This window comes from Ambystoma mexicanum, chromosome 3q (assembly GCF_040938575.1).
Source record: "Ambystoma mexicanum isolate Mex_15411 chromosome 3q, UKY_AmexF1_1, whole genome shotgun sequence".
NCBI lineage: Eukaryota > Metazoa > Chordata > Amphibia > Caudata > Ambystomatidae > Ambystoma > Ambystoma mexicanum.
In genome coordinates, this window is record NC_090926.1 from 158,568,330 (window position 1) to 158,595,352 (window position 27,023).

The 27,023-nt window shown below is 47.2% G+C and overlaps 1 protein-coding gene across 1 annotated transcript in view; it reads right to left on the reverse strand.

The window, feature by feature from the left end:
- Positions 1–27,023, reverse strand: part of TFCP2 (transcription factor CP2) — a 1,231,094-nt gene that overhangs the window by 74,063 nt on the left and 1,130,008 nt on the right. Inside the window, exon 14 of the mRNA XM_069653380.1 lies at positions 12,244–12,386. Within this exon, the coding sequence (XP_069509481.1) occupies positions 12,244–12,386 (143 nt within the window). The remainder of the gene's footprint in view (positions 1–12,243; positions 12,387–27,023) is intronic.

Genomic DNA, 27,023 nt, shown 5'->3' on the forward strand with positions numbered 1-27,023 from the left:
TTTATTGCTGGGGTTGCGCACTGGCTTGACAAGGTTGACCTTGCAAATTAACCTTGGAGCTTACTGTGTTCCTCTAACAATATAACCTAGATAATTTAGTCTAAGTAACATTTTCCCTTCTTTCAAAACCGATTCTCACTTTTAACTGCTCTATTTTCCTAAAAACGAACCTCACTATCTTCCAAATCTCTCAATTCACCAACTAGAGACCTATTTTCACCTCTATATTGTCCCTGTGATAGATATCTATCACCCGTCTTTATTAAAAACCGTTTGGGTAATTTAAAGCGGGAATTGAGAACATTTCAAGTTTTCGAAACTTGTCATTTGGCTTCAGCATGTTTTAACTTTCCACTCATTTTCAAATTATATGTTTCTTGTTGATCCATTGCCTTGTGATTGCTAGTGTTTATGCATTCCTGCCATTGTGAGAAATCATATTTGCCTCACACATTTAACCGCACATTAATTATTTGTCCATTTCCGAGTGTCATTTCATGCCATTGCAAAGTGTCCAAAATCCTCTTGTTTTGTGAGGGTCGGATTTGAATTCTGTTTTCTGCCCCTTATTCCCGACTACCTGCTGCTTCTTTCTATCCACTCAGAAGTTGATTACTTGTGGGTTGAGGGAACATTGCAGGAGAAAACCTTAACTTGGGTGCAATCTATCCCAATTCAAAAAAGTGCTCCTATTCAATTGTGCTGTGCAGATGTTCTAGGAGAAGGTTAACCAAGTGCATTGCTTCCATTTTCATTGTGATCACCGCATTGGTGATTTCTGCCCCATACAATTGTCCGATTTCCTTTACATTTTTAAAATAAATAAAATATTGCATTTTCACCAACCGGCCTGGATCATCGTCCATTGTGACCCGGGGTATTTGAAAAAGAGGGTGTGATACGACTTGTGTACCATCTCAAATTGAATTTGCATAAAATAAAGAGAAAGGCATCTCAGTTGTGCGCTACATACTAGGCTGAGACAAAGGTGTGTGCCGCCTGATTGAAATCCTTAACACCGTCTAGGAAAGACGGTTTTTAAATGGCAAAGATTCGGCACCAAAGGCAAGCACCACACTATGCGGCTACCAGAGTGGAATGAAAGTAAAGCTTGACCACCACTCTTCCCCCCCAAGCACAATGTCAAAATGTTTTCTATATGTTCGTAACAATCACTTAGAGTTTGATAGCTCATAAAACTTGTCGCTTTTCTATGACATGGACTATGGGCGCCAGCAAAGAGGGACTGGCCGCCCCCAGCACCCGCAACACAAAACACTCTGCTCGCTCTGCAGAAGTGAGGCTTATGAGTGAATCATGACCAGCAGCAGTGGCAGGGAGCCACACCTACTCTGATGGAAATGGAGAAAGTATTCAAAAGCAGCCCAGCATGGCAGATTTTTGTAGTTTCCACAAAACACTCAGCTAACTCCCTGAGATGTTATATGTTTAAAGCTGGCTGCAAATCAGTACAAGTCATTTATAATGTGCCTGTACACAAGTGTTTCTAGGCGCAACAAGCCAAGGGAGGACAAAACAAACGATCTTACTAGGCTTCGTGCCATTCAGACCGTGCAAGTGCGATAACGCAAAGTGCAAGAGGGAGGAGAGGGGGGAAGTGCATGAAAGAGGGGGGGAAGTGCAATCAGGGCAGCATTTCTCTGAGTAAGTGCAGCCATGGAGGTGTGGCTCTGGTTAAGTGCAAGGAGGTGGGGGACTATTGGGTTACAGTTATAGTCCCTTAGCACGTGGTAGGCCTGAAGGCAGTGCAGGGGAGATTGGTCGTGGAGGTGCCTGGTACCCAATGAGACTCAGAGGGTAGCCAGGCCACCAGTCAGCACAGTGGATAGGTAGGTCAGCAGGGGGGAGAGAGAAAGCAGAGGCGAAAAGGAAGGTCTTGAGCTGCTTTCGGAACTTCAGGTGATCCGGCTCAAGTTTGAGAGGGGCAGGGAGGCCATTCCAGTGGGATGCACATGTAGAGGAGAGAGATCTAATCACTCCCGCCCCCCACTCGCTGCCTGGAGAAGCGCCTGGTCCTCAGAGAGTTGGAGGTGGCTGAGCGAAGGGCTCGGGAAGGAAGGTGTTTAGGAAGAGAATTGGATGTAGCGCTGGCTATGGCCCAAAGCAGCCTTATGGACGATGCAGAGGGCCTTGAACTTGATCCTTGCAGCCACTGGTAGCCAGTGGAGAGATTTCAGGACTGGAATGATACGATCCCTGGGTTTGAGGACAAGGGCAAGTCTTGCACTCCTGTTCTGGATTAGTTGCAAAGGGTGGAGAGTAGAAGAAGGCAGATTGAGAAAGGCGCTGTTACCGAAGTCCAGCCTAGAGAGAACCAGGGGTCTAGAGACAGTGAGCTTCTGGGGTAAAGTTCGAAAGCCATATAGGGTGGCCAGAGGGTAGGAGGGGAAGTAGGGAGCTGGGGTCCCAATGAAAAGGATCTCAGTCTTACTGGCATTAAGGTAGCGATCATTAAGAGGTGCACCACTCCTGAATCGCGGATAGACCGCCGGGAATGGGCAGGAGAGGGGGCTGAGGGAGCCTGAAATAGAGCGGAGAGTCATATGCATAACACTGGAAGTTAGAGTATAAGGTAGAGATAAGGTGGGCCAAGTAGACATTGAAAAGCCAGGGTAAAAGGTTAGAGTCCTGGGGAACAAAACATGTGGAGAGGAAGGTTGTGGAGAGAAAGGATCCAAGTTGGACCGGGTATCCAGCTATCTCACTGTGGCTGTTTTTTGCCACATTTTTACCCGCATTTTAATTTTGATTTTTTTTTTTTTTTTTTTTAGAGGGGGTTGTGGCACTGGGCAAGGTATTTTTTTTTATTGATTTTTAGAGTAGTGTAGGGAAGAGTGGGAGGGCTTATGAGTATGGTTTGACAGGGTCAGGGACCAAATCCTACCAAGAAGGGATCAGGGGATTGGGACCTTTCTCAATCTGGGGCAGGAGGCCATCGGAATGTTTGTCAGAGTCAGTCCTTCCTCTAAGGCATGGCAGGGGAGTTGCAAGAGCCCCAGTCTCTGTCCCTTCTACCTGTGCCTAGATTCTAATATCAAGTACCACTTGTTATCACCCCATACCCACCGTGCCTTGTTCTGGCCAGTTTCTTTTTTCTCTCTTCAAGGAGGATGCCGAGAAATCCTTGCAGCTGAGCAGGGAACGAGCAACCCAACAGCGAGAGCTGGCAGTCAATAGCAGGGTGTTAGAAGAGTACCCACTGCAGACTGGAAACCAGGAAGTTACAAAACATGCACCAAGGAACTTTGAGACCAACTGTTTTTCATGGGCTACAGTTCTAGAACATCAGCAGACCCATGTATGGGGAGGGGGTAGGGCATCAGAGAGACTTTAAAGCCTTGCACCTGTATATCACTGCCCCAGGGAAAGACCAAGGTAGCGATTGGCCTGGGGAACCAGGTGGGTATCGGGACCAAAGAGGAGGGTTGGCGGGGGATGGGTAGTAGGATAGAGAGTGGAGGGGGAAGAGTAGTAGAGTAGTGTGGGTAGAGTGGTAGAGGAGAGCAGTGGAGGGGAGAGTAGTAGAGGGCAAAGGGAGAATAGCAGTAGAAGAACATGGGAGGGAGAGAAAGAGCAAAGTGGTAGGAGAGAAGGGAGGACAGATCGGGAAGGAGAGAACAGGGTCATTGTAAGGCACTACTTTGAGAGCTTTTAATTTTGTGGGACCCTATGTTTGCATCCACCTAGAAATTCCTGGGGGAGCAGGAGTGATAAGGACATTGCCTTTGGGCACTCACTATTAGACTACACATCATGGAGAGTAGGGGTTACCGATCTCTACTAACTACCTTGGGATTTAGGGATGCCTGGGCAAGGGAGGGAGAAGCCCATGAGGCAGAGAGGGATAGCTCTTAGTGAGACTCTATTCAAACGGTATAATGAAACCCATTTCACAGGCTTTGAGGGTTGGTGTGCTCTTGAGGCCATCAGTGACAAAACGCTGTTTGCCCCCATAAAAATAAAACAAAAATATGCAGTGAATGTACCACTGCGGTGGTGCCCCATATCCTGTAAATCTTGCTTTTTACAATTCCTTATAATAAAAAAAAAAAAAAAAAAAAAAAAAAAAAAAAAAACACAAACAGTTGCTTAGTCTGCCTGGTAGTTTGCTCAAATCAGGGTGGGGAGGATTTCTGCCCATAGCGAAAATCAAAAGCTGGAAACCACCGCTGTTTCTAAATAAGTGCTGTCAGCAATTGAGAAGCGATTGCTTGTCAAATGTAAACTTATAGACTGTGATAAAACTCAAGGGGGCACAACAATGGCAGGTTATTTGTGGGGATAGTCAAAACTAAACTCAGTTCAAAGAAAAATTGATTTAAGTGTAAGAAGCATGCTTTACTTTTTTGTTCTTGTTTCTATGAAACAGTTAGCTGCACATGATATGCATGGCCCATCTATTCCTGTGGTGTCAGCTCAGGCCACAAGAAAGAACAGGCTAAACAAACTTTAAACACATGATTGACTGCTAGTTGAAGGAACACATTGAAGACTCTTGAAAAAGAGTTATTTGCCAGAGAGGGAAGATCACCATTTGGGGGAGCCGAGGTTGGGGTGTAGCAATTTCAGGAGGGGGGGAATTGCCCCTTGTTGCCTGCCCTTTCCCCCCCAGGCATGCCTATGATCTTGAGCGTCATTGTCCGAGCAATGAGCTGCTCTGGCAGGGCAAGAATGGCATTCACTGCCGACCTGCCATAGGGATGCAGTCTTGATTATTAGTGCTGCTGTTGAGGCTGGTGTGACAGCATGAACAAAGAAAGTGAGTCTTTATGTTTGAGTGCAACACCCTAATCTCAGCAACTGATCAATGCTTGTCCTCGACGTTTTCAGTTTTTATCTAACATGCCTCGCAGACAGGGGCAGGGGGTGTGGATGATCCCAGCATTTTCTTCTGTTACAGGGCTACCCCAATTAGATCATGCTGGAACTGAATTTAATTGCGAGAAATGCAAGGATACATTCAACCGGACAGAGGGACAATGATCAGTCATTCATAACCAAGATATTGGATCACTAACCCTTCTCTTAGGTTGATGATACAACTCAGGCTCCTACCACTTGAGCAGTAATTAACAAATAAATAAGGTCAAACGAGTGTCAAGGCTTTATGAAGTTTTGGAAGCAGGGGATCCTCTTGAAAAGAAACACTACATGTTACAGTGGGAGTGTGATCTGGCGGATGGCCAGTAAGGCATCACAAAATTCGAAGATCAATGAAGTGGCACAGAAATTAGTTGTACCTAACCTCACAAAGGCTTAGAAAAATCCTTACAACTAGATCAAATCAATATCTTGGAAGTCTACTACATATTTGGTGTAGCGGTGCGTCACCCAAAACTATTAATTAGCAGCATTTTTCCCATAAGAGAGATTAATTGGCACACACATCTGACGGAACAAAGAAAAACAGGGTCCACGGTCTGTGGAATACTCGCGTCCGATGCACTCAGGGTTATTGTTCAAAGACAAACGAATATTCATAAAAATCTATACATCTCATATGGGAAAGAACAGATTTAGGACACAGTGGAATACCCACATTTGTTATACAAAAGCCAAAGGAAAGGCACTTACAGATACTGCTTTTTCGGTTTTTACTAAAATCTTGTGATATATGTTGTATTAATACAAATGCACAACATTAAATTCATATTGTACAATACAGTATTTGGTAATGCATAGTATATTTGTGATTAAAATGCAAACATTTTTTTTAAAAATCACAATCAAGGAATTTCCAAAATGGAGGGACGTATGTCCCAGAAAGCAAAAGAAATGGGGGTTTATACAAAGGTTCAACGTGTTTCGGATCTGATATCCCTTCTTCAGGAGCAGGATTTTGTGTTAATCGAAGTATCATTTCCTTAATGTGAATACTCTGTTAAATGTAAACAAATAACTGAAATGATGTCATTTAGCTAGAATCTCATATCGTGATAACTTCATAATTCAAATTTCTTGAGTAGGCATGTTTGTATCTGTCTTGAGTGCCGACTGGAGATCACTGAGGGTTTCGTTAAAGAGATAGTCCTTAATAGACCTCTTATGGCATACCAAAATTCACCCTATGTATAGGTAACCTGGAAAAATTGAGTCCCTTTTAGTCAATGGATTATGTTAGACAGAAGTGATATCAAGTTAAAATAGTCATGTATGGAAGTAGCAACCATAACCGTCTGTCTATGGTTTGTCTTCAAAACTTTCTAATAGTATTGCTTGTCCACAATATGTATTTCGCCATATGGATCAAAGTTGCAATAGTCCTCATATCGTGATATTCTGCGTGAATAGTAATAAACACACTATGAAAAGGTCATATTTAATGGTTAAACGTATTGCCTACATCTAGTGAGTTAGACCTATCATATGTTCCAATGGTTTTGGACAAAAAGACCAAATTTAAGTGCCCGAATGCGTGATTTGGACGAAAAGTTAGACCAATCCACGCATTCGGTGCTGGGGGCTGCGGGGGTGTCCCCCGCACTCACCCCCCCCCCCCAAAAGAAGAAAAATGGAAAAAAGGCTGCAGGGGACACCCTCGAGAGCTGCCAGACCAAAAAAAATTTAAATTAAAAAAAATAAAAGACAAATAAAAAGGACCCCGTGGCGCCGGTTTCCGATCACAGAAGTGAAAGGGAACCGGCGCTGCAGGGACACAGCGCGACATAAGGCAAGGTAAGTAAGGGGGTGAGAAAGGTGCAAGTTGCCCTCTGCGGGTTTCCGGGAACCAATATGGCTCAAGTCTTGTACCGAAGCTTCTACCAGAATTACGGTAATGCGATGCCGCCTGTACCTAGTAACAAGTAAGATAATTGTTTGGGTACGGTCCGTGCATAAATCTGACACTGGGTGTCGCTTTTTGTCCTAGCTTACCGCTATATGAGGTGGGATCAAAGTCGTTATATGCAATGTCTCGCGTCCGTGTACCAGAATGCAGTCTTCAAGCAAGAAGACCCCCAGGAATGCTTGTGGTTATATGGCTTCTCTAGCAACCGGTAACGAGGAAGCGCCGGTCAGCGTGGTGACAGCGCATGTAAACATGCGGACTCATCACGTCAGGACTGAGCAAGGTAGTTTCAAATTTATTATGGAGGACAATACGTGCCCGTTGAATATTAGTAAAAGTGTTTTGAGGCATCTCTGATGCTGTAGTATACAAGGCACTTTCAAAGTTACTGCCTCTTGAAGGGGCATCTGTATTGTGTAAAATCATTTGTCTTGTTCAATAATCAGAACTTATGGCTAATGAGAATCACTGGTTTCATGATCTATATGGAGTAAGCAAATGATGTCCAACAGCACTCGCATTCACAATCCAAGTACATGAGACTGTAGCACAGGAACGTTACATCTCTATACCAGATCTTTAGAGATGTGAACAAATATTTGCGCATAGTGTGTAAGTCCCCTTTTCTGTCACAATAAACCATTCATCATTTACTCATAAGGCTAGGCTCCAACCTTCTGCACGTACAAATATCTATGCCATAATTCAAACTTGGAATGACAAAGTCGTTACATTTATGATATCCCTTCATAAAATTCCATGCATAGGATTGCTCAAGTTTAAAGCTATAGATTACATAGAAATCCAGTGTGTAATTTTATACAAAGTATGCAGAAAGAACAGTGTTCGTACATTTATTGGATCCGTTTCATAAGTTAAGATACAGTAACTCATATTGGAGACTCAGTCTCAACAATTTACACATGAAAGAGGAGAAGAAAGCCCTCCATGAAATCAATTTGTGTTCATATCTATAGGGACCACTTGCCGTGATTAGTGGAGAGGTGTGGATCAATGTATAATCTTAGAGGTATCATAAAAAAATGCTCCCAAGTAGATCTCTTCATCCATGGGGTGCGATGCTGTCCAATTCATCTATCCAGAATAGTTCTCTCTGGTCCAATTTCTTAGCATGATTTCCTCCATTGTACTACGTCTAGGATCCGAAATCTGAATTGCGCCACAGAATGTCTTTTCTCCGAGTAGTGCGTGGCTACTGGTGAATGAGTGTTTATCCGGATATTACTCTTGTCCTCATTGCACCGTTACTTCATTTTCCTCACAGTTTGCCCCACATAGTAGATTCCACATGGACAATTTATGGCATAGATTAATGACTTGGTGTCACATGTGACAGTCTCTTAGCTTGATTTTTACTCTGGTCCTTGGATACCTTGCGTAATTCCCTTTTGTCACATTATTGCAGTTACTGCAGTGTAGACACTTTTTGTGTAGTGCAATTTTTTCGTATGCAGTGTCATCTGTTTTTCAGTCCTCCTTTCGGCTTTCACTAGATGGTCTGTCATATTCCTGCCTCTTTGGTGCCCTATTAACAGTGGTTCGGAAAAAGCTTTTATAAATGTAGGCACAGCTGTATTATCTTCCAATTCTTCTTAATCGAGTAATTTGATGACTGGAGTATTTTAACATATAGAGAAAAGGAATTTCTTTATGGCGAATCTTGTTCTTTAGGAGATCCTCACGGTTGGTGAAGGTAGATCTATCCTTGGCTGCTTGGATTACTCTCTCAGGTTATCCCCTTTCTCTATACTTGTAGGACATCTTGTCCATTTCAATGGTCAACATGGCTTTTTCAGAAATTATGCGCTCAGCCCGAAGAAATTGGCTGTAGGGGAGATTATCCCTTAGGTGTCTTGGATTATGACTCATGTAGTACAGACCTCTATTCACAGCTGTTGGTTTGTGGAATATGTTGGTGGTAATAAGGCTGTCTTTCAGTTCAATTTCCACATCTAGATAATGTATTTTAGGTGTTCCAAACTCCATGGTGAATTTAATACTGTCGTTTATAGAATTTATGTATGTAAGAAAGGAATCCAATTCTTCTCTTTGGCTTCTCCAAATTGCGAAAACATCATTGATGTATCTCATTCAGATAATTAATCTTGGGCTCCAGTGCTGATGATGAATTATACATTTTGTTTCTAGATGGTTTATGAATGGATTCGCATACGCTGGGGCGATGGCCGAGCCCATAGAGGTGCCGGAGGCCTGCAAGTAAAACTGACGTCTAAATCTGAAGAAAGTGTTCATCAGAATGATCTTGGTTAGTTCCAGTACAAACTGTTTAGGTGCTATGCAGTGTTCTTCATTCAGCAGTGCACACTCCAATGCTTCCAGTCCTCTTGCAAGAGGAATTGATGTGTAAAGGCTCTGTACATCGAAAATCACCAAAACGTCACTGTCTAAAAATTGTCCAGATGTTGCATTGTATTAAGAAAATGCGTAGTGTCCCTCAAATATGTGTTGATGTTCTGTACGATTGGTTGTAATACTTGATGTATATAGATGGTTATGGGGTTCGAAGACACTCAGTTCCAGCAACTATTGGTGGTGGGTTGGGTAGCTGTTTGTGTATTTTTGGGAGTCCATAGAATACGGGAATGATAGGACGGACTTTATGCAAGAAACGCCTTGTTTTTTCATTAATCCAATCGTTGTTGAGGGCCCTTTGCAATGTTGTTACTATTATAGCCATGATTTTATGTGTAGGGTCTTAATCAATCGGGATATAGGTGTCACTCATTGAGGAGTGCAAGACATTGGGCATTGTAGAAGGCGGTGTCCAAATAACCATAGCTCCCCCTTTGTCCGCCGGTTTGATGGTGATGGAGGGATCGTCTGATAGGTCTCTTATGATTTGACTTGTGATGTTTTCTTCTATTGTGCATGTTATTGTGCATGTTAGGTTTGCTGTAGTTGATATTCAATTCCCCAAGCATTTGAGACTCAAAGAGTTTCAAAGCTGTATTGTTCATCTGAGGATCACATATGCTCCTGGATTTTATTCCGAGGTATTCACTCCCCTGTGTCGAAGTGTCGAAGTGAAAGGTGGTTGGATATAAAAAAAGATCTTCAGTCTCATTTTCCTAATAAGTCTAAAAACGTTGGTTCTTTCCTCCAAGTGTGTAGTATTGTGAGAGGGGGTAAAGGATAGTCCTAAGTTCAATACGTCCAGTTGACTCTTGCATAGTTGTTTAGGAGACATTTACCAGTAGGTGTTTCCTTGCTTGTTCTTGGAACGAAGGTTTCTTGATACCTCTTCTTGTCCTCTTTTGTCTAAAAAAGGGAGACACAGTAGTGTGGTTGAAGTCGAGGCTGGTTGAGAGTTATGGAAGTTGGTGGTAGATGTTTCAGTATTGTTTTTACTTGTTTCGGTAAGTTCTTCTCCACTGGGGGGAGTCTCACTATTGATCTCACTGTCGTTTTGTCTAGGAGCTTTAGGGTGTGGTCTGTTTGGGCATGTTGGTCTGGTATATTTATAGAATTATTGCCAAGAATATACTATATCCTGGGAATAGTCCAAGGTATACCTCGTGAATTTGTGAACCTTACGTTGCTCAATGTCCTTATAATAGTCCAGTGAATTGTTGATGTCCTCAAGAATTTTTTTTAATTCTTCACTACTCTTCAATACTCCCAGCTGTTCACTCAGTTCTTCTATCTCCTGGTCCAATTTGGTAACAGATTTTGATAGCTCTTCGATGGTAAGTAGGATTAGGTCTAACAAGCACTTAAGTATCTGCTCCCACCGTTTGATGAAATCCGGTATATCTTTACACAGGGTAGGTCGTAAATACTCTAGGAATCCATTGAGCGCATTGAGCGCGATAATATTGGGCTAAGGTGGTGGCATGAAGTTTTTGGGAGATTTTTCTCCTCATCAGTTTTTCTAGTTGTTGAATAATGCGTTCTGGGTTGGTAACTGTAGGTATAGTGGTTTCGATCTCTTTAATCCCAAGATACGAGTAGCTTCTTCAAATCAATATCTTGGAAGTCTACTACATAGTTGGTGTAGCGGTGCGTCACTCAAAACTATTAATTAGCAGCATTTCTCCCATAATGGAGATTAATTGGGACACACTACTGATGGAGCCTCTGTTCATACTTTTAGGGACAAGGAATAAAATGGAACATATCAAATTACATGTTCAATTGCAACCTAAACTACATTTTCTAAACCCAGCAACGGTGACACTGGCACAGAAGTGGAAAGGACCAAGTGCAGTATTATGGTGTGAAAAGGGTTTGGAAAGTATTGGTGATGGAGGGGGTAGTTTTCTAAATCAAAAATACCCTTGATTAATTTCAAAGGGTGCGATCACCTTTTACCGATTCTCCTCAGGGTAATGTTTCCTCGCCTTTTACAATACTAATACTCTTGAAACTCTGGAATAGTTGTAGCTAACAGCAATATGGGGATGATCTTATATGTGTTTCTGTATAATGAACAGATTTATGGAGCGATTCAGTGACAACAGGAAGTCATGTAAATGCTGTAGTTGATGGTGCTCAGTTAAACGAATATGTTGTGGATTGGGGTTGAAACCCTAGAACTGTGTGCTAATACTTCTGTCTAGATGCATTACTTGCTTTATCTAGTAAGGATTAAAGCATTTATTTAAAAATCTATATTCAAGTGCGTTTGTCCTTTTCCAAAGAAATCATGAAACCAACTGGGCGCAAATAACACTATCTAGCGAGCAAAAAAATATATATTGTCAAACGTTTTGAGTTTTGTGAGGGCATGGTATGTGCAATGGCAATGTGCTAATTAATTACTGTCTACATTGTTCTCCCTAGCCACAAGATGGCAGCAAATGAAAAATGGCGAGAGACCCAAGGCATATGACAGCAGTTCTTTGCAAATACTTATCTAAGACAGATACACACGTCAAAACTATTGGCTTTGTCAATGGTTGTTAACAGGACGTTAGTGCCAAGCCACAAATGCCACTATAAATCGAGTGGCTGAAGGCACACTTGTGTGAAGGCATTTTCACTAAACCAGCAGCATATTGACTGCGGAAATTAAGCCTTTAACTCTCAGATTACTGTTTAGAAATAACAGCAGCAGGCATTTGGAGCACAACGTGCAAAGTTATAGCTTCACACAGTGAGCTCAAAGAGATCCCAGGAGGATACGTTTGGGTCGGGAAGAGCAGGTAGTTCGTGGGAATGGACAGCTGCAATAAATGGCACATTGCCTACAAAAGCGTAGTCCTTCCTCACAGTCAAACTCTCTCCTAGCTGCATTCCAAAGCAATGGTTTCAGCGTATAGTTAGCAGTTAAGCGCCGCCTAAAAGCCAAAACTAATAAATGGCATAGATCATCACCACTTAACGAGGGGCTGAATGCCCAATGGGCCAGTGCGATGCTGTCCCATGCCTCAGGAAAATACACAGACTCTTACCTCGTCACTAATGAGTACATGTATCCCTGTGGGCCCTTGTTTGTAGATCTGGTTGATTTGCCGAGGTGAAATGCTGAAGAGTTGGGCTATTTTTTCCGTTAATTCGACAGACGTCAGCTCTTCCATATAGATTGCATGGTACACTGCAGAGAAACAAGAACGCGCAGTGTTACAACGGCACTGCCCCTATAGACAAGTACACGGAGAAAATGACAGACGATTCCTGTTCACACATTAATAAGTATCCTATGGCAGCAGCACGACTCAATTTCACTTAAAGTGCATTGATAACACTTCAGTTCGGCACAAGCCGCCTTCCCACTCACTTTGCAATGCACATCTTTCTCAGCTGGGATGTCTAGTTTGATCACGTTGCCTCCACTAAAAAGTGCAAAAAATAGTTCAAGCTCCGGAGATACAAGAGTAAGCTTAAAGCACTAATTGAGAGAAGTCATCCGCTTGCTGTTAGTCACATTAGTAGAAGATGACCCTTTTTGTCTCAACTTGTTTTTACTATCCTGGCTCAAGTGTCCACTACTGAGGACTATGGTGCTAAGCATTTTAAAATGATTAAGCCCCGAGCTGTGCAGCCTGCAGGGTTATGGGGGAGGAAAGGAGGGGCCGGGCGACCAGTGGATGTTTCGTTAGTCCAGCATTGAAAAAAAAGCTGCTAGACCAAAAAAAAAAAAAAAAATAAAAAGTAGGACCGCGTTAAAAACATTGCAGCACCTCACAATCACAACTCAAAAATCTTGCTGGAGCGCAGCAGCGTCTTTTTCCAGCCCAATTCCTTCCATACGAGTCAACAAAAGCAGTAAGATCGTCAAAATAACTTGCCACGAATGTGGGTCAGTGCATGAGTAGATTTAAAAGGAAAGATAACGCTGGAGAAATGGAGTTATAGGTAAGAAACTACTCCCTTCTCCAGCATTGGATCTCTCATGGATTCACATGCTTTCAATAGATTACATAGCAGTAGCAATCATGCATGGAGGCGTGCAATGCAAACCAATACATCACAGAATCACATACATGAGACCAGAAAAAACTAAATCAGCAGTGATAACATTCAGATAGATACCCCAAAGCTGCTGGGCTTACCTTATTGAAACAGGCGTTGCAGGGCACCAGAATCACACGGCTTGGGTATTTCCGAATCCACTGGAGTGTCCGTTGAATGAGTGGAAATGGAGGAAATGCACAAGCGAACCGGTCTGTCCACGGGAACGAGAACGCATCCCCCAGCGACCCAGGCTGAGGCCACTTGCTGGCAAACTCCTTGCACTTCTTGTTCTCCCGCGTGGCGAAGAGATCCAACCAAGGACGACCCCATTTCCGGAAAATCGTTGACACCGGTTGTTCCTTCAGTTGCCATTCGTGAAGTTGGTTTACCTTTCTGCTGAGGGAGTCCGTCAGCACATTCATCACTGCCGGCAGATGAAACGCTACAATACTGATGTCGTGTAACAGGGCCCAATGCCAAAGTTCCTGAGCTTCTTTCGAGAGCACCCTGGAATGAGTGCCCCCTGCTTTCTGAGGTAAAACATCGTGGCGGTATTGTCTGTCAACACCCTCACCACAGAGCCGCGTATGCGCGGCAGAAACGATTTCAGGGCCCAATGAACCGCTCTCAGCTTGAGCACATTGATGTGAAGACTCGATTCCACCCGAGACCACTGACCTTGGACATGGAAGATCCCCAGATGCGCTCCCCACCCTGTTTGAGAGGCATCTGTCACAACTGTAGCCTGAAACTCCGGCTCCAGTAACGGCACACCCCGATCCAGATTGTCCAAGAGCTGCCACCATCGAAGAGCGTCCACTAAGTCGCTGTTGACCACCATCTTGTCGGACCACGATCCGTGACTGAGCCCACCGGTCTGCAAGGAACTCCTGCACCAGCCTCATGGAGACGACAGTTCTTCACCAACGGAATGCAGGACGCCATGGCCCCAATAGTGGCATGTATGTTCTGACCGACACTCTTGTCCAGACCTTCCACTCTGCTGCTTTTTGCTTGAGCTTTTGAATTCTCTTGACAGAGGGCCTCACCAGGCCTAGTTGAGTCTGAAATTCTGCACCCAGAAATACCAAGTTCCTGGAGGGAGATGGATATGACTTCTCGAAGTTGATGGAGAAGCCTGTTCGTTGCAACAGCTGCATGGTAGCGCTGAGACCCACCTGCGTCGACCCCGGAGACGAGCCTCGCACCAGCCAGTCGTCCAGGTAAGGGTAGACGTGAGGATCTTCTCGTCTCAGCCAAGCCGCCACCGGTGCCAAACATTTCGTAAACGTCCTGGGGGACAATTTCAAACCGAACGGAGCACTCAGAACTGGTAATGATCTTGACCTACTACAAATCTCAGGAATCTTCGGTGCCGTCGACGCAGGGGTATGTGGGAATATGCGTCTTGTAAATCCAACGAGGCCAGAAATTCACCTGGCTGCACCGACCGAATGACTTCTTGAAGTGTGAGCATCTTGAACTTCAGGCATTGCAGAGTGTTGTTCCAGAATGGGGGCCACTTGCCGCTGGGTTTCTTCTACACGAATTAACGGGAGTAAACCCCCTGGCCTCTTTCGGCCACTGGAAACAATTCTATAGCCCCTTTCTGTAGCATAAGTACAACCTCCTGCTGTAAGATGTGAAGCTGAGGTTGCACAGAATACACAGGAGGAATGGGAACCGGTGAGCCTGTGAATTCCAGAGAGTGGCCCAACCGTACTGTGTCCAATACCCAGCGGTCTGATGTAATCTTGTTCCATTCGTCGACATGTAGAGCTACTCTGCCCCTCTCGACCCCCCCCCCCCATCACATTTCTCCGAAGACAGTGATTTAGTTTGTCTACCTTTGGCGGAAGAGGCTTGCCCCCCCCTCTCCTTCTGGATGTCTGAAAATCTCAGCTCTTTCGCGTTGATTGTACTGCCCGTCTTTACCCTTGTGAGGAGTATCCAGACCGGTCATAACCCCGGTCTCTGGAGGAAGCAAAATCGGGTGTTTCCTGACGCTCCACGGAAGGGGCGAAACGACCTTCCAATCTGCAAAGCCTCCAACGATTTCCCCGTGTCGGGGTCCTCCTTCATGCCCTTGAGGGCCTCGTCGATTCTTTCTCCAAACAATTGTTCCTCCTCACAGGGCATGTCCAAAACCTTGTAATGAACCTCTGGCCTAAAGTCTGTGCACTTCAGCCAGGCTTGCCTACGTAGTACTACACCATTATTAATCTGCAAACCAGATTCTGCTAAATCCACAACAATGTTAATGCTGTGATTCGACGCCTCCTCACCCTTACGCACCAGCAGCAGGGCAGCTTTTCGGTGTTCATCAGGTAGGTGTTCTAACAGAGGGGCCAGCCGATGCCACATCTCACGATCGTAGCGAGCCATGATCGCCAACGAGTTGACTGCCTTTACTGTCGTCGCCCCCACCGTCAAAACCTTCTTTCCGAAGGCATCCAGTCTTCTAGCGTCACTGTCAGGAGGTGTAGTACACTTGTGGTGGGTACTGGCTTTCTCGCTAGCCGCCGCCACCGACACCACTGATTCAGGGTGGGTTGCGAAACCAAACACTTCGGTGTAGAGTCCGGGGCCTTACATTTCTTCTCCAGCCTCCCTTTGACTGCTAGTTCTGAGATAGAATGGCACACCGTGCATAGGCCCTCCTGCAAGTCATGGTCCAGGATTGGAAAAACCTCCTTCCGTCTCTTGCCCATGTGGTCAAATAGGAAACATTCCTTCCGTTCCTCCTCTGCGGTCAGACCAAATTCAATACACGCTTTTACCATCATGGCATGGAATGCCCACACATCATCCGGAGGAGATGGCTGTGCTGGATTACGAGGCATTTCCATTTCCACATCCGACTCCCATGTCGGGTCTCTCGACGGGACCAAAGAGACATTAGAGATAGAGTCCCTAGTCCCACAGTCCGAATCAGAGTCCTGCAGCTCACCCTCTTCCGGATGGGAACGAGGAGGCTCTTCGCTCATCGGCCGAGGAGTCTGCAACTCAGCTGCGGATGTTGAACGTGGAGGGACACCTGCCGCATCGATGATAGGGGCCACCGGGGCCGCACCTAGAGGAGGCAATCTTGAATCTAGTTGACTCAAAAGGGACTGTAGTGTAGATAGGACTTGGAGCAACAGCATCGACAACGGGTTCACCAGAGGATAAGTGGATGGACAAGACTCCAATCCAATCATCGTCAAAGGGCCAACAAACTGTAAGCCGAGGCCGGTTGGGTTCACCACTGGCTCCCGTTCATCCTCCACCGACGAAACTGAAAGGGCCGCCTCCTGCTGTAGAAGAGTGTCAGGCAGAGGGCGTCCAAAGCCGAAGGCTGCCACGCCCCACCCGTTGGCAGCAAGTTGTCAGTCGATGACGAAAACCTCTGGCCTTCTTTGAACGTAGCCAAAGACACAATCGTGGAGGCAGACACCGTAGCTGGCAGTGAAACCATCAACGCCGGGACACCCGTCGACGGCGCCGACACTTGTGGCATAGTTTTTTCAGGCGATCCGCCCATTTGGTCCCACTGGATTAATGCTTCGACGACTATCTACTGGAGGATGACCTACGATGGTCTCCCGAAGAGGAGCATTTTCGAAGAGTCCTTTTTTGTCCTTCACTGATGAAGGTGTTTTTTCAGGCCTTCCCTCCCACCTACGGGACTGGTCCGAATGACCATGCTTGGAAGACGAAGGAGACCTTTTCGTCAGGTGTTTGCACGAAAAGGAGCGACCACTGCATCGGAAGGCTCAGACTTCTTAGCCGGTGGTTAAGCCGACACTGACAGGCGAGGAACTGTTGGAGCAGGTCTCTCAGACGTCAGGCTACGAACCGACCCCACCTTAGATGAAGGGTAGGTACCCTCATTGGGCCAACACACCAACCGCCGATTGCAGTCCTTAAGCGTTTTCTGAGAGAAGCCTTTACAGATGTCGCAGGAATCGACAGAGTGATGAGGGTATAGGCAATAAAGGCAATCCCTGTGCCCATCCCCTTCATACACCTTCAGCCCGCAAGTCGCGCAGGGCCGAAACAAAGCTTTTCCCAAAGACATTGGGAAAAAACGACCACAACACACCGACACACCGACACATGTAGAATCAAAACGAGTACAAAGTGATCCCAACACTTTGGAGATGGTTGAAATCTGAAGGGAAGCCGCGGGGGTGGGGCTATTATACCCTACGTCCTATTGGGTGGTGGCTAAGCACCTAAAAAGACATTGATAGGACACAAAAGTGTCAACGTTTTCTAGGGGAAAAAGCTATTTTATAAAGGACCGAGGCTCCCAGCCTGACGACGGGGGATATTCAAAGCATGTGAATCCATGAAAGATCCAATGCTGGAAAATGGTGTGGATAATCCACCTGGATAAGGTCTGTTTTGTCACAGCCTGGCCCAATCGGTGACCAGCATACCCCACAAAGAGTTGATCGTCCACTCTGACCCTGGAAATCCTATAAATACAAAAGCTCAGAGCTCTCCTAGGGTCCAACCTATGGAGTCACTCCTCTTCCTTACCAGGATGAGGAGGCGGATAGAAAGTAGTAAGAACCACATTCTGGCTCAAATATAATTCAGACACTACCCTAGTTAGAAAGGAAGGACGTACCCTCAGTACAACCCTGTCCTTGTGGAACACAGTAAAGGGCGGCTTAGACAAAAGTGCCTGCAATTCACTCACTCTGCGAGCGGAAGTAACGGCAACCAAGAACACTGTCTTGAAGGACAAAGGACAAACGGAGCACCCATGAGAAACTTCAAAACCAAATTCAAATCCCAAACCGGCACCTGGAAAGGGGGCGGCGGGAACACATTAGTGAGTCCTTTAAGAAACTAGGAAATCAAAAGGAATCTTAAAGTAAGAACGTTCTTCAGACGAGCACTTGAAGATAGACAGCGCCACCAGGTAACCCTTAGTGGTACCCACATGAAGGCCCCTGTGGGCCAAAGAAAGCAAGAAAGATAGAACCACTGGAATGGAACACTGAAAAGGATCAACATTTTGTCCTCTGCACCAGTCGCAAAATTTACGCCAACGGCAGCAGTACAGGGATTTTGTTGCCGCCTCAAGGCCAAAAGCAACACCTCCATAACGTCATCTGGGAGGTCCCAATCCTTATACCTCAACCTTTCAGATACCAAGCGTGAATATTGAGAGTCCTGACCTCTGGATGGAGAACCTGACAGACACCCCCACCTCGTGCAGGGCAGATGGATATTTCTAGAAGGTCCGGGTACCATGCTCTCCTGGCCCAATCCGGAGCAATGAGGATCATGTGGGATCCGAACCTCTGTAACCTCCTTAACACTTGAGGAAACGTGTACAGCAGTGGGAATGAACAGTCTACTACGAAAGTGTCTCCTAAGGCTCCTCTCAGAGGAAATTCCCTTAAGCAGAATCTCTCACACTTCAGGGTTGGCATTGGTGGCGAAGAGATCCACTTGTGGGGTTTCCCAAAGGGCGAAGATCTCCAAGAGGGCTTCCTGAGCCAACTCCCACTCTTGAGAGATCGTGCTCTGCCTGCTCAGAGCATCCACTGCCGCATTTTCCTCTCCGGACAGATTTCCTGCTTGATAGCCCAGAACCAGAGCTGCATTGGCTCTCTGCACAACGGGAGTGACCCCATCCCCCCCTTTGTTGTTGAGGTAATGCATGGCCACTGTGTTGTCCGTCATGATGAAGACACTCTTCCCTCGCACAGACGACAGAAAAGCCTTCAGGGCCAGCCTGATGGCCCAGAGCTCTAACAGGTTGATGTGGAGTTTGGACTCCGACGGAGACCAACGACTGCCGACAGTCAAGTCTGCGGCATGAGCTCTCCATCCTGTGAGGGAAGCGTCCGTCACAAGTCACCTCTGGCCACGCTTGCCAAAACGGCTCCCCCTTCATCAGGTTCCCCTCGTTGGCCCAAACAAGGGGGTCCGGGGAGTCCCTCTGCCAGACATTAGCCCTGGTTACGAGAGACTTACCCAGAGTCTTTAGCTCATCTATCTTTCACAGAGAAGAAATATCCAAAACATATCAGTCTTTGTCCTGGCAGACGGACTCCCAGGGCCCCCATTGTTAATGTGCATATTTAAGTAACTTTGGGTCTCACCCTAAGTTACTAGGGGAATCCAGACATGGACCCCTTGCTCACTATTCTTAGAGAGGCACAGCTCCACCCTACTGATGCAGTCCAACCAGCCCGAAACACGCGTCTGGGGATGCTGTTGGTACTCTTGTTCAGAGGAGAATTGCCTAGCATTTCGGTGCTGGACTGTCCCAGGGCAGGACAAAGACTGATTTGTTTGGGATATTTCTTCTCTGTGAAAGATAGTGAGCTAAAGACTCTGGGTAAGTCTCTCGTAACCAGGACTAATGTCTGGCAGAGGGACTCCCAGGACCCCCTCCTTGTTAATTCCCCTCGTTGACCCACCACAAAAGATCCTCGGAGACCGAGAGTGGAATCTGAATGGGATCCGACATCTTGCCTGAGAACTGCGACCACAGCATCTTGAGAACCCATTGCAGGGATATCATCCGCAGCCTGGCCTCTGGCACCATAAAAAATGCAGGATGCCATGAGGCCGAGCAACCTTAAGAATTCAAAAGCCGGGAGACTCTGGGCATGTTGAAACTTGTCCACCATCTGCACAATGAGATGAGCCCTCACCTTGGGAGGCAAGCACTTCCCCAAGGACGAGTCCAACACAGCCCCGATGCACTGGCGCTGTTGGGAAGGTGTCAGATGTGATTTCTTGAAATTGAGTGAGAAGCCCAGCGTGTGGAGGGAGCGGCAGGTGAGATTGAGGTGATTCAATTCTTGCTCGGGAGAATGCACACATTCAGCCAGTCATCCAGGTAGGGGTAGATGTGAATCCCCCCTCACCTGTGATGCGCTGTCACCACCACCATTAGCTTGGTGAAGACCCTGAGGGTGGAGGTCAATCCTACGGCAGGACCCGAAACTGAAAGTGCGTGTCGCCAACCACAAACCTCAGGTACTTTCTGTGCTTGGGATGAATCGGCATACGAAAGTAAACATCCTGTAGGTCCAGAGACGCCAACCAATCCTGATGTTGAAGGGCCTAGAGGACTTGAGAAAGAGTGACCATCTTGAACTTGTCCTTCCTGAGAAGTTTGTTCAACAAACGCAAGTCCAGGATGGGTCTCGATCCCCTGTCTTTCTTTGGGATCAGAAAATAAGGGGAATGCAATCCCTTGTTCCTCTCAGCTACAGGCACCAGTTCTATGGCGCCTTTCTCTATCAGGGTCAAGATTTCCTGCACAAGGAGCGGATATGGAAACTTCAAACAGATTCCCCAGTGGATTGTCGCAAGGCCGCTTTAGACAGGGAAGGCAGTAGCTGTCGGTGATTGTATCCAGAACCCACACATCCGAAGTAATGGCTCGCCATTCTTCGAGATGCTGAGACAGCCTGCCCCCAACCGGCGAACCATGGGACATGGCCTCATGACTGTTTTGCAGCGGCTGCTGCAGCGCCTGAAGGCAAAGAGGCAGCTGCTGAAAGGCTTTGGCACCTCTATTTCCCCGACCACCACGGGTACTTTTACGCTGACCCCTTTGACAGGCAGTTCCTCTCGGTCTACCAAAGGAGGAGCAGTAACGAAAACCGTCTCCCCTCCACTGCTGTCCCCTAGGATGAAAAGGCAGAGATTGACACACAGCTGCACTTCAAGATTTTGAAGCATCTTTTGAGGTCTGCAACCTCTCAAGGCTCTCGTCAGCCTTTCTGCCAAACAAATGCGCACCATCAAAGGGCATGTTCAGAAGACGGGCTTGCACATCTGGAGCAAAACCCAACTTCCGCAACCACACAAATCTGCATATAACGGTGCTCGCAGCCATGGACCGGCTAACACTGTTGGCCATGTCCAAACCAGACTGAAGGGTTTCACACATGGCATCCATGCCATCTTGTACGAGAGCCAGGACCCCATCCCTTTCTTCCCCCTCAGGAATATGCTCAGCCGCAAGAGCAACATAGTTCCAGAGTGTGTGTGAAAATCTTGCCAAGGAACAAGTGGAGTTGGCAGATTTTAGCGCCATACTCCCCGCAGAAAACCCCTTGCGTGTCGAAGCGTTTGTTGTCCCTATCAGGAGGGATGGTAGGGTACGCCGCCTGCCTCGAGGTGGCCGTAGCCGCCTGAACCACCAAACTCTCAGGAGTGGGGTGAGATGAAAGGTAGCTGGAGTCGCTACTGGAAGGGTGGTATTTTTTAGTTAACGATTTGTTAACTGCCTGAAGAGATTCCGGGGCCTGCCTAGCAGCCGCTACCCTTTTCTGCAAGGTCAAATGAAATGGCAACACCGGGTCAGAGGATGGACCTTGATCCAAAATGTCTGTTAAGTCATCCTGACTAAAAGCTTCAGGAGGACTGGACCAACCAAGGTATTCAGTCCTAGTCCCCCCCCCCCCCTGTCTCGGAACAGGCGAGAGTCTGGAGTCCATAACAGTCCTTACAGACTTGGAAGTAGCCTTCTTTGGAGTATCCACAGTACCAGGGATCTCAGATGGTAAATTTCGGTCAAAAGGCCCCGATGGCTTTGGCTTCGGCAAGGGCACTGAGGGCTGATACGAAGGCAAAGCTTCGACGTCTGTATCCAATGGACACAGCGCTGACGCAGACCTCAAGCCCTTAGCAGGTTTCTGCGGTCTGCCTGGGGACGAGGCCCGAGACCTGGAAGCACGTCTCTTGCAACCATCCTGGGCCTTGTCCCGAACGGGACCTCAAACGGTTCCCGATGAGGATCGCACCGAGGATCCGACCCCGAAGGCGTACGAGCCACGGATTGAGACCGTCCCTTGCCGGCTTCATCAGAAAAAATCACCAACATCTGATCCCGGAAGGCAGCCTATTCCTCCGGAGTCAAGCCACCTTCCTCGCGGCTCCATCCTCCGATGAGGACAGGGAAGGAGACCGATGACGGCGCTTCCTAGAATGCCGAGACGAGGACGACGAATGGCGGGAACCACTCCGGGACCGACATCCCCGGGACTCTTTCCAATGCAGAGTTGCCCCTCGAGTCGTTGGTGGACATACCCTTGCACTTAGATTTACGTGGACATACTGGGTTTAGAACCTCGACCTACCTGAAGCTTTCCCTTACGCTCCCGCAAGGCCTTAGCAGTTAGCGACTGGCATTTGGAACAGTCGTCGGTGTCATGACGCTCACACAAGTACTACAAACAAATGCGATGCAGGTCGGTAATCGACATTTTCGACTTGCAGTCCCGGCAAGTCTTGAAGCCAGCCCACGGAGTCGGCGGTGTTGAAGAAGACATTCACAAGGAATAAACAAGGCGTGCCGAGTCTCCAAAGCAGACAGGTTTGCGGAAAAAAAGGAACGGAGACTACAGGAGCCGCGCGTCCTATTTATAACATCCTGTAACAACGCCCTCGACAGAGGCCTTCGCGGGACATCGACCCAACGCCATCCAAGCAGAACGCCCTCTGCCAAAAAAGTTTCCGAAGTACACAGCTGTGGAAATTACATGTCAAAGATGTGGAATACGTTGGAGGACATAATCCATTCAAAGGTATTTTACTAGTGACAAGGCAGTAGTTTGTGGGCAGGGTCCAGGGAGGTTTTTTTTAAATAGGGGTGTAACCCAAGCTTCTTTTTTTTGAAAATTTGGTTTTATTGGAGTTTTACAATTATGACGTAGTTCAAAAAATAATGCAAACATTGATATATATCAAACTGAGGTCACAATTTAGCCCCCCCCCACCCCACCTCCCACACCCGCCCACCCCCTATCCCATGCCATGGTTTAATGGTCGATAACAACAGGGTCCAGCACATCATCTGAAGATGCAATGCGAGCATAGGGTCGCTTCCGAAAGAAAGATGGTGCTCAAAAAACAAGGTCCAACATATAAAAGTCACATTTCCTGTAACAATCGATCTCTTCCCACTCCAAGGGGGTTGCCCCTGATAGTATTGTTCCCATCAAGAGGACCGTCTGAGCTGATTACTTATTCCTCAGGCTATTTTCCCATATTATTCAAAAAATGGCAGCCATAGGGCCTCGATGTTCGATTTGGATTCATCGATCAGGTGGGTTAGATACTCCATATCATAGATTGCCTGTGTTTTCGCTACCCACTCCCCCTCCCCAGGATGTCGGGGTGATTTCCATTTTTGGGCCCAGCAGCATCTAGCCGCGACTAGCATGACCTGCAACATGTGGTTGTGTTTCACCTTGGGGACCCCTCAACCTCAATGCCGAACAACACCAGCCAGAGGGGCAGAGTTCTCACCATTCCGTCTACTCCTCTTATCCATGACAGGACGTCACTCCAGTAGGTCTGTGCACCTGGCACTTCCACCACATATGGACACAATCCCCCTTTTCAACGTGGCATTTCCAGGAGTGGGGGTCATAACCTTTTCTCATTCTGGCTATCCTCTGTGGGGGGTAGTGCCATCTGTGTATCAACTTCAGGGCCTGGTGGCGGTATTGGGGTGCAGTTGTGGAATGGTGTGCCTGCCTACAAATCTTGGTTCATCTTTTTTCCGTTCTGGGGGTGCCTAAGTCCTTCCCCCATTGTACTTGGGAAGATGGGGGGGTCCCGTGGGTAGAGAACAACAAAAAGCTATAAAGCTGCGATATCACCCCCTTGGTACCTTTGTGTGTTATAAGGAATTTCTCAAAATTGGTTAGGTCCCGCCTAAGTGTGTCACCCCATCTGCTCTCGGTAAGGGCACCCTTAAGCTGTAGGTATCGAAAGGGGGAGAGGTTAGGGAGGCCCAGGGCGTCCTTCAAGTCACCTAGAGATATAAACACCCCATCCACCCAAAGCTGTCCGGCCCTACAAAGACCCACCTCGTACCATTGCTGGAAGGCTAGTGGTTCGTTGATCCCTTCTCAAAGTGGCGGAGCCCAGATGCAGCTCAAAGGTGAGGGCCACGTTGTGAGCCATTTTAGGTAACCCCCCTTCCTTCCAAATAGACCACAGCACTCCCGACACTGGATGTTTTAAAACCCTTCTCGGAATAGATGTCTTGGGGACCCATAGCCACTCGTCCAATGTGACCGTCGAGAAGAGTGTGTTATCCAATGTTACCCATTGTTTCTTTGGGCCAGTCGTCAAATGATCAACAAGGACGCAGAATTGTGGCACCTTATAATAAGTGTTTAGATCTGGGAAATTAACTCCACCCTCATCCTTGGGTCTTGTGAGAGTGTCATAAGCAATCCTGTAGGATTTACCGGCCCATAGATAGCGGAGAAGGGCCCGCTTGATCTCTAGGAGAAATGAGTTTGGTATCTGGGTTGGCAGCATTTCAAACAGATATAAGAATGTGGGGAGGATTACCATTTTGATGGAGTTGAGGCGAGCCATCCATGAGAGGCCGGATTTTGACCAGCGTCCCAGGTTGTGTTTGATCGACCTCCATAGGGGCGGGTAGTTTACCTTAAAGAGATCCTCTAGGTATGATGGAATTTGGATCCCCAGGTGAGATTCCCTCTGTTTGTTTACAGAACGGAAGGTTATCAATGTATTGTCTCTCGGTCTCGTTGAGCTGGCCTGCCGGGAAAGCCACTGATTTATCTACGTTGACCTTATAGCCTGCCAGGGAACCATATCGCTCTAGACTATTCAACACCTCTGGGACTGATTGGGATGGTTTAGGGAGGTACAGGAGGACATCGTCGGCAAACAGGGTTATTTTGTAGTCAGTTCCCCCTATTTTAAACACCCTGGATCTGATCGTTAGTCCTGATTGCTATAGCCCAAGGTTCCATCACCAGGGTGTATATGAGGGGAGACAGTGGGCATCCCTGTCTTGTGCCTCTCTCTAAAGGAAAGGACTCTGACTCTCCTCCATTGACCACCACTTTAGCAGAAGGGCGGGAGTAAAGGGCCGTCATCCATGCCCACCACCTGGGTCCCATCCCCAAGGATGACAGAACCCCCTCCATGAAGGCCCAGCTCACCCTGTCAAACGCCTTCTCCGCGTCTAGAGACAGGAGAAGGGCACCGTCAGATTTCACTCCATTTGAGCTCAGTATGTGCAGGGTTTTGCGCATGCTGTCTGCTCCTTGTCCATTTACTACAAAGCCTACCTCATCGGGATGGATCAGTCGGGGGAGACACCTTTCTAGACGTGTCGCCAGGATCCTGGTGAAGATCTTGGCATCTGTGTTCAGGAGCGAGATGGGCCTATATGAGCCACACTCCGCTGGGTCTCTGCCCGGTTTAGGGATAACTGTGATTATGGCCTGCAGGAATGTCGGTGGAATGGTTTCTAAGGTTTTGATTTGGTTGAATAATTTGGTAAGTGGTTGGGTTAGTTCAGACTGGAATTGTTTATAGAAATCCGCTGTGTACCCATCTTCCCCCGGGGTCTTGCCTATTTTAAGCTTTTTGTTGGCCTCTTCCACCTCCTCCTCCTCCGTTATCACCTTGTCCAGTGTCTCCCTCTCTAGGTCTGTGAGCTTGGGTAGGGGGTAGTCTTCAAGATATTTTCGAATTTCATCCGGTGATTCACCCTCTTGTTTAGTGTAGAGGGCCCTATAGAAGGCCGCAAATGATTCGGCTATGTGTTGAGTTTTTATCTGGGCATTACCTGCCCCATCCTTGACCTTTTCTATGTGTCTGCCTGCCCTGTTTCCCCTCAGCCTATGTGCCAGAAGAGTTCCAACCCTGTCGCCCCTCTCATAGTATCTCTGCTTCGTGTATCTCATTTTATTAACTACCTCTCCAATCAGGATTGTATGCAGAGCTTGTCTCTTCTCCCTCATTTCACTCAGGAGGTTTTCGCGGTCTATGTTTCCCTTGGTGAGCTGTGCCCTCATGGCACGCAGGTCTTCCCGGATTCTGGATTCTATCAGGGCCCTCTCTCGCTTCTTGCTCGAACCCTCTGCGATGAGGAGACCCCTGAAGGTGGCCTTCGCTGCCTCCCAAACTGTAAGCATTGTGACTTCCCCTGTGTCATTTGATAAGAAGGCGGCTTCTATTTCGTCTCCAAGGAATTCCCTAAACACCTGGTCCCTCATGAGGGTATCGTTACAGCTCCACCTACGTGATTTCACGGTGGCTTGCAGCCACCATTTCATAACGAGGAGTTCATGATCCGACCAGGTCACAGATTCAACCGTGGGGTTTCCAACCTCTCCCACTCCCTCCTCCGACACCAGCAGAAAATCAATTCTGGTATATGTTTGGTGAGTAGGAGAGAAGAACGTGTAACCCCCAGGGGTTTGCCAGCCTTTGCGCCATACGTCAACCCAGTAGTACTCTTGTAGGAGGTCCCTCAGGGCGAGATTATCTTTTGTGGGGGCTTTTGGTCCCGTCCCTTTGGCCGACCACCAGTCAAGATGGGGGTCTGTAATGAGATTGAAGTCTCCGCCCAGGATTGTGGCTCCCTCGGCCCACCCGTCTATGACCCCACGAACCTTGTGGAGAAACTTGACCTGGCCGGCGTTAGGCGTGTACAGGGTGGCTAGTGTGACTCGTGTGCCCTGGGCTGACCCCTTGATCGCAAGAAATCTACCTCCAAAGCCCCTTTTCATCTCTACATCAGTGAGATGCAGCGATTTACCCAAGAGGATACTCACTCCCTCCTTCTTTGAGGATTTGTGCGAGGCCCAGAAGTTTCTGCCCATCTCCTTTCCTTAGACCGTTGACTCGGCCCCCCTTCTATAATGGGTTTCTTGTAGGAAGAGGGCCAGTAATTTCTGTTTGCGGAATAAGTTACTTTTGAGAGACCACTTGTTTTGCGAGTTGAGACCTTTCACGTTGAGTGTACCGA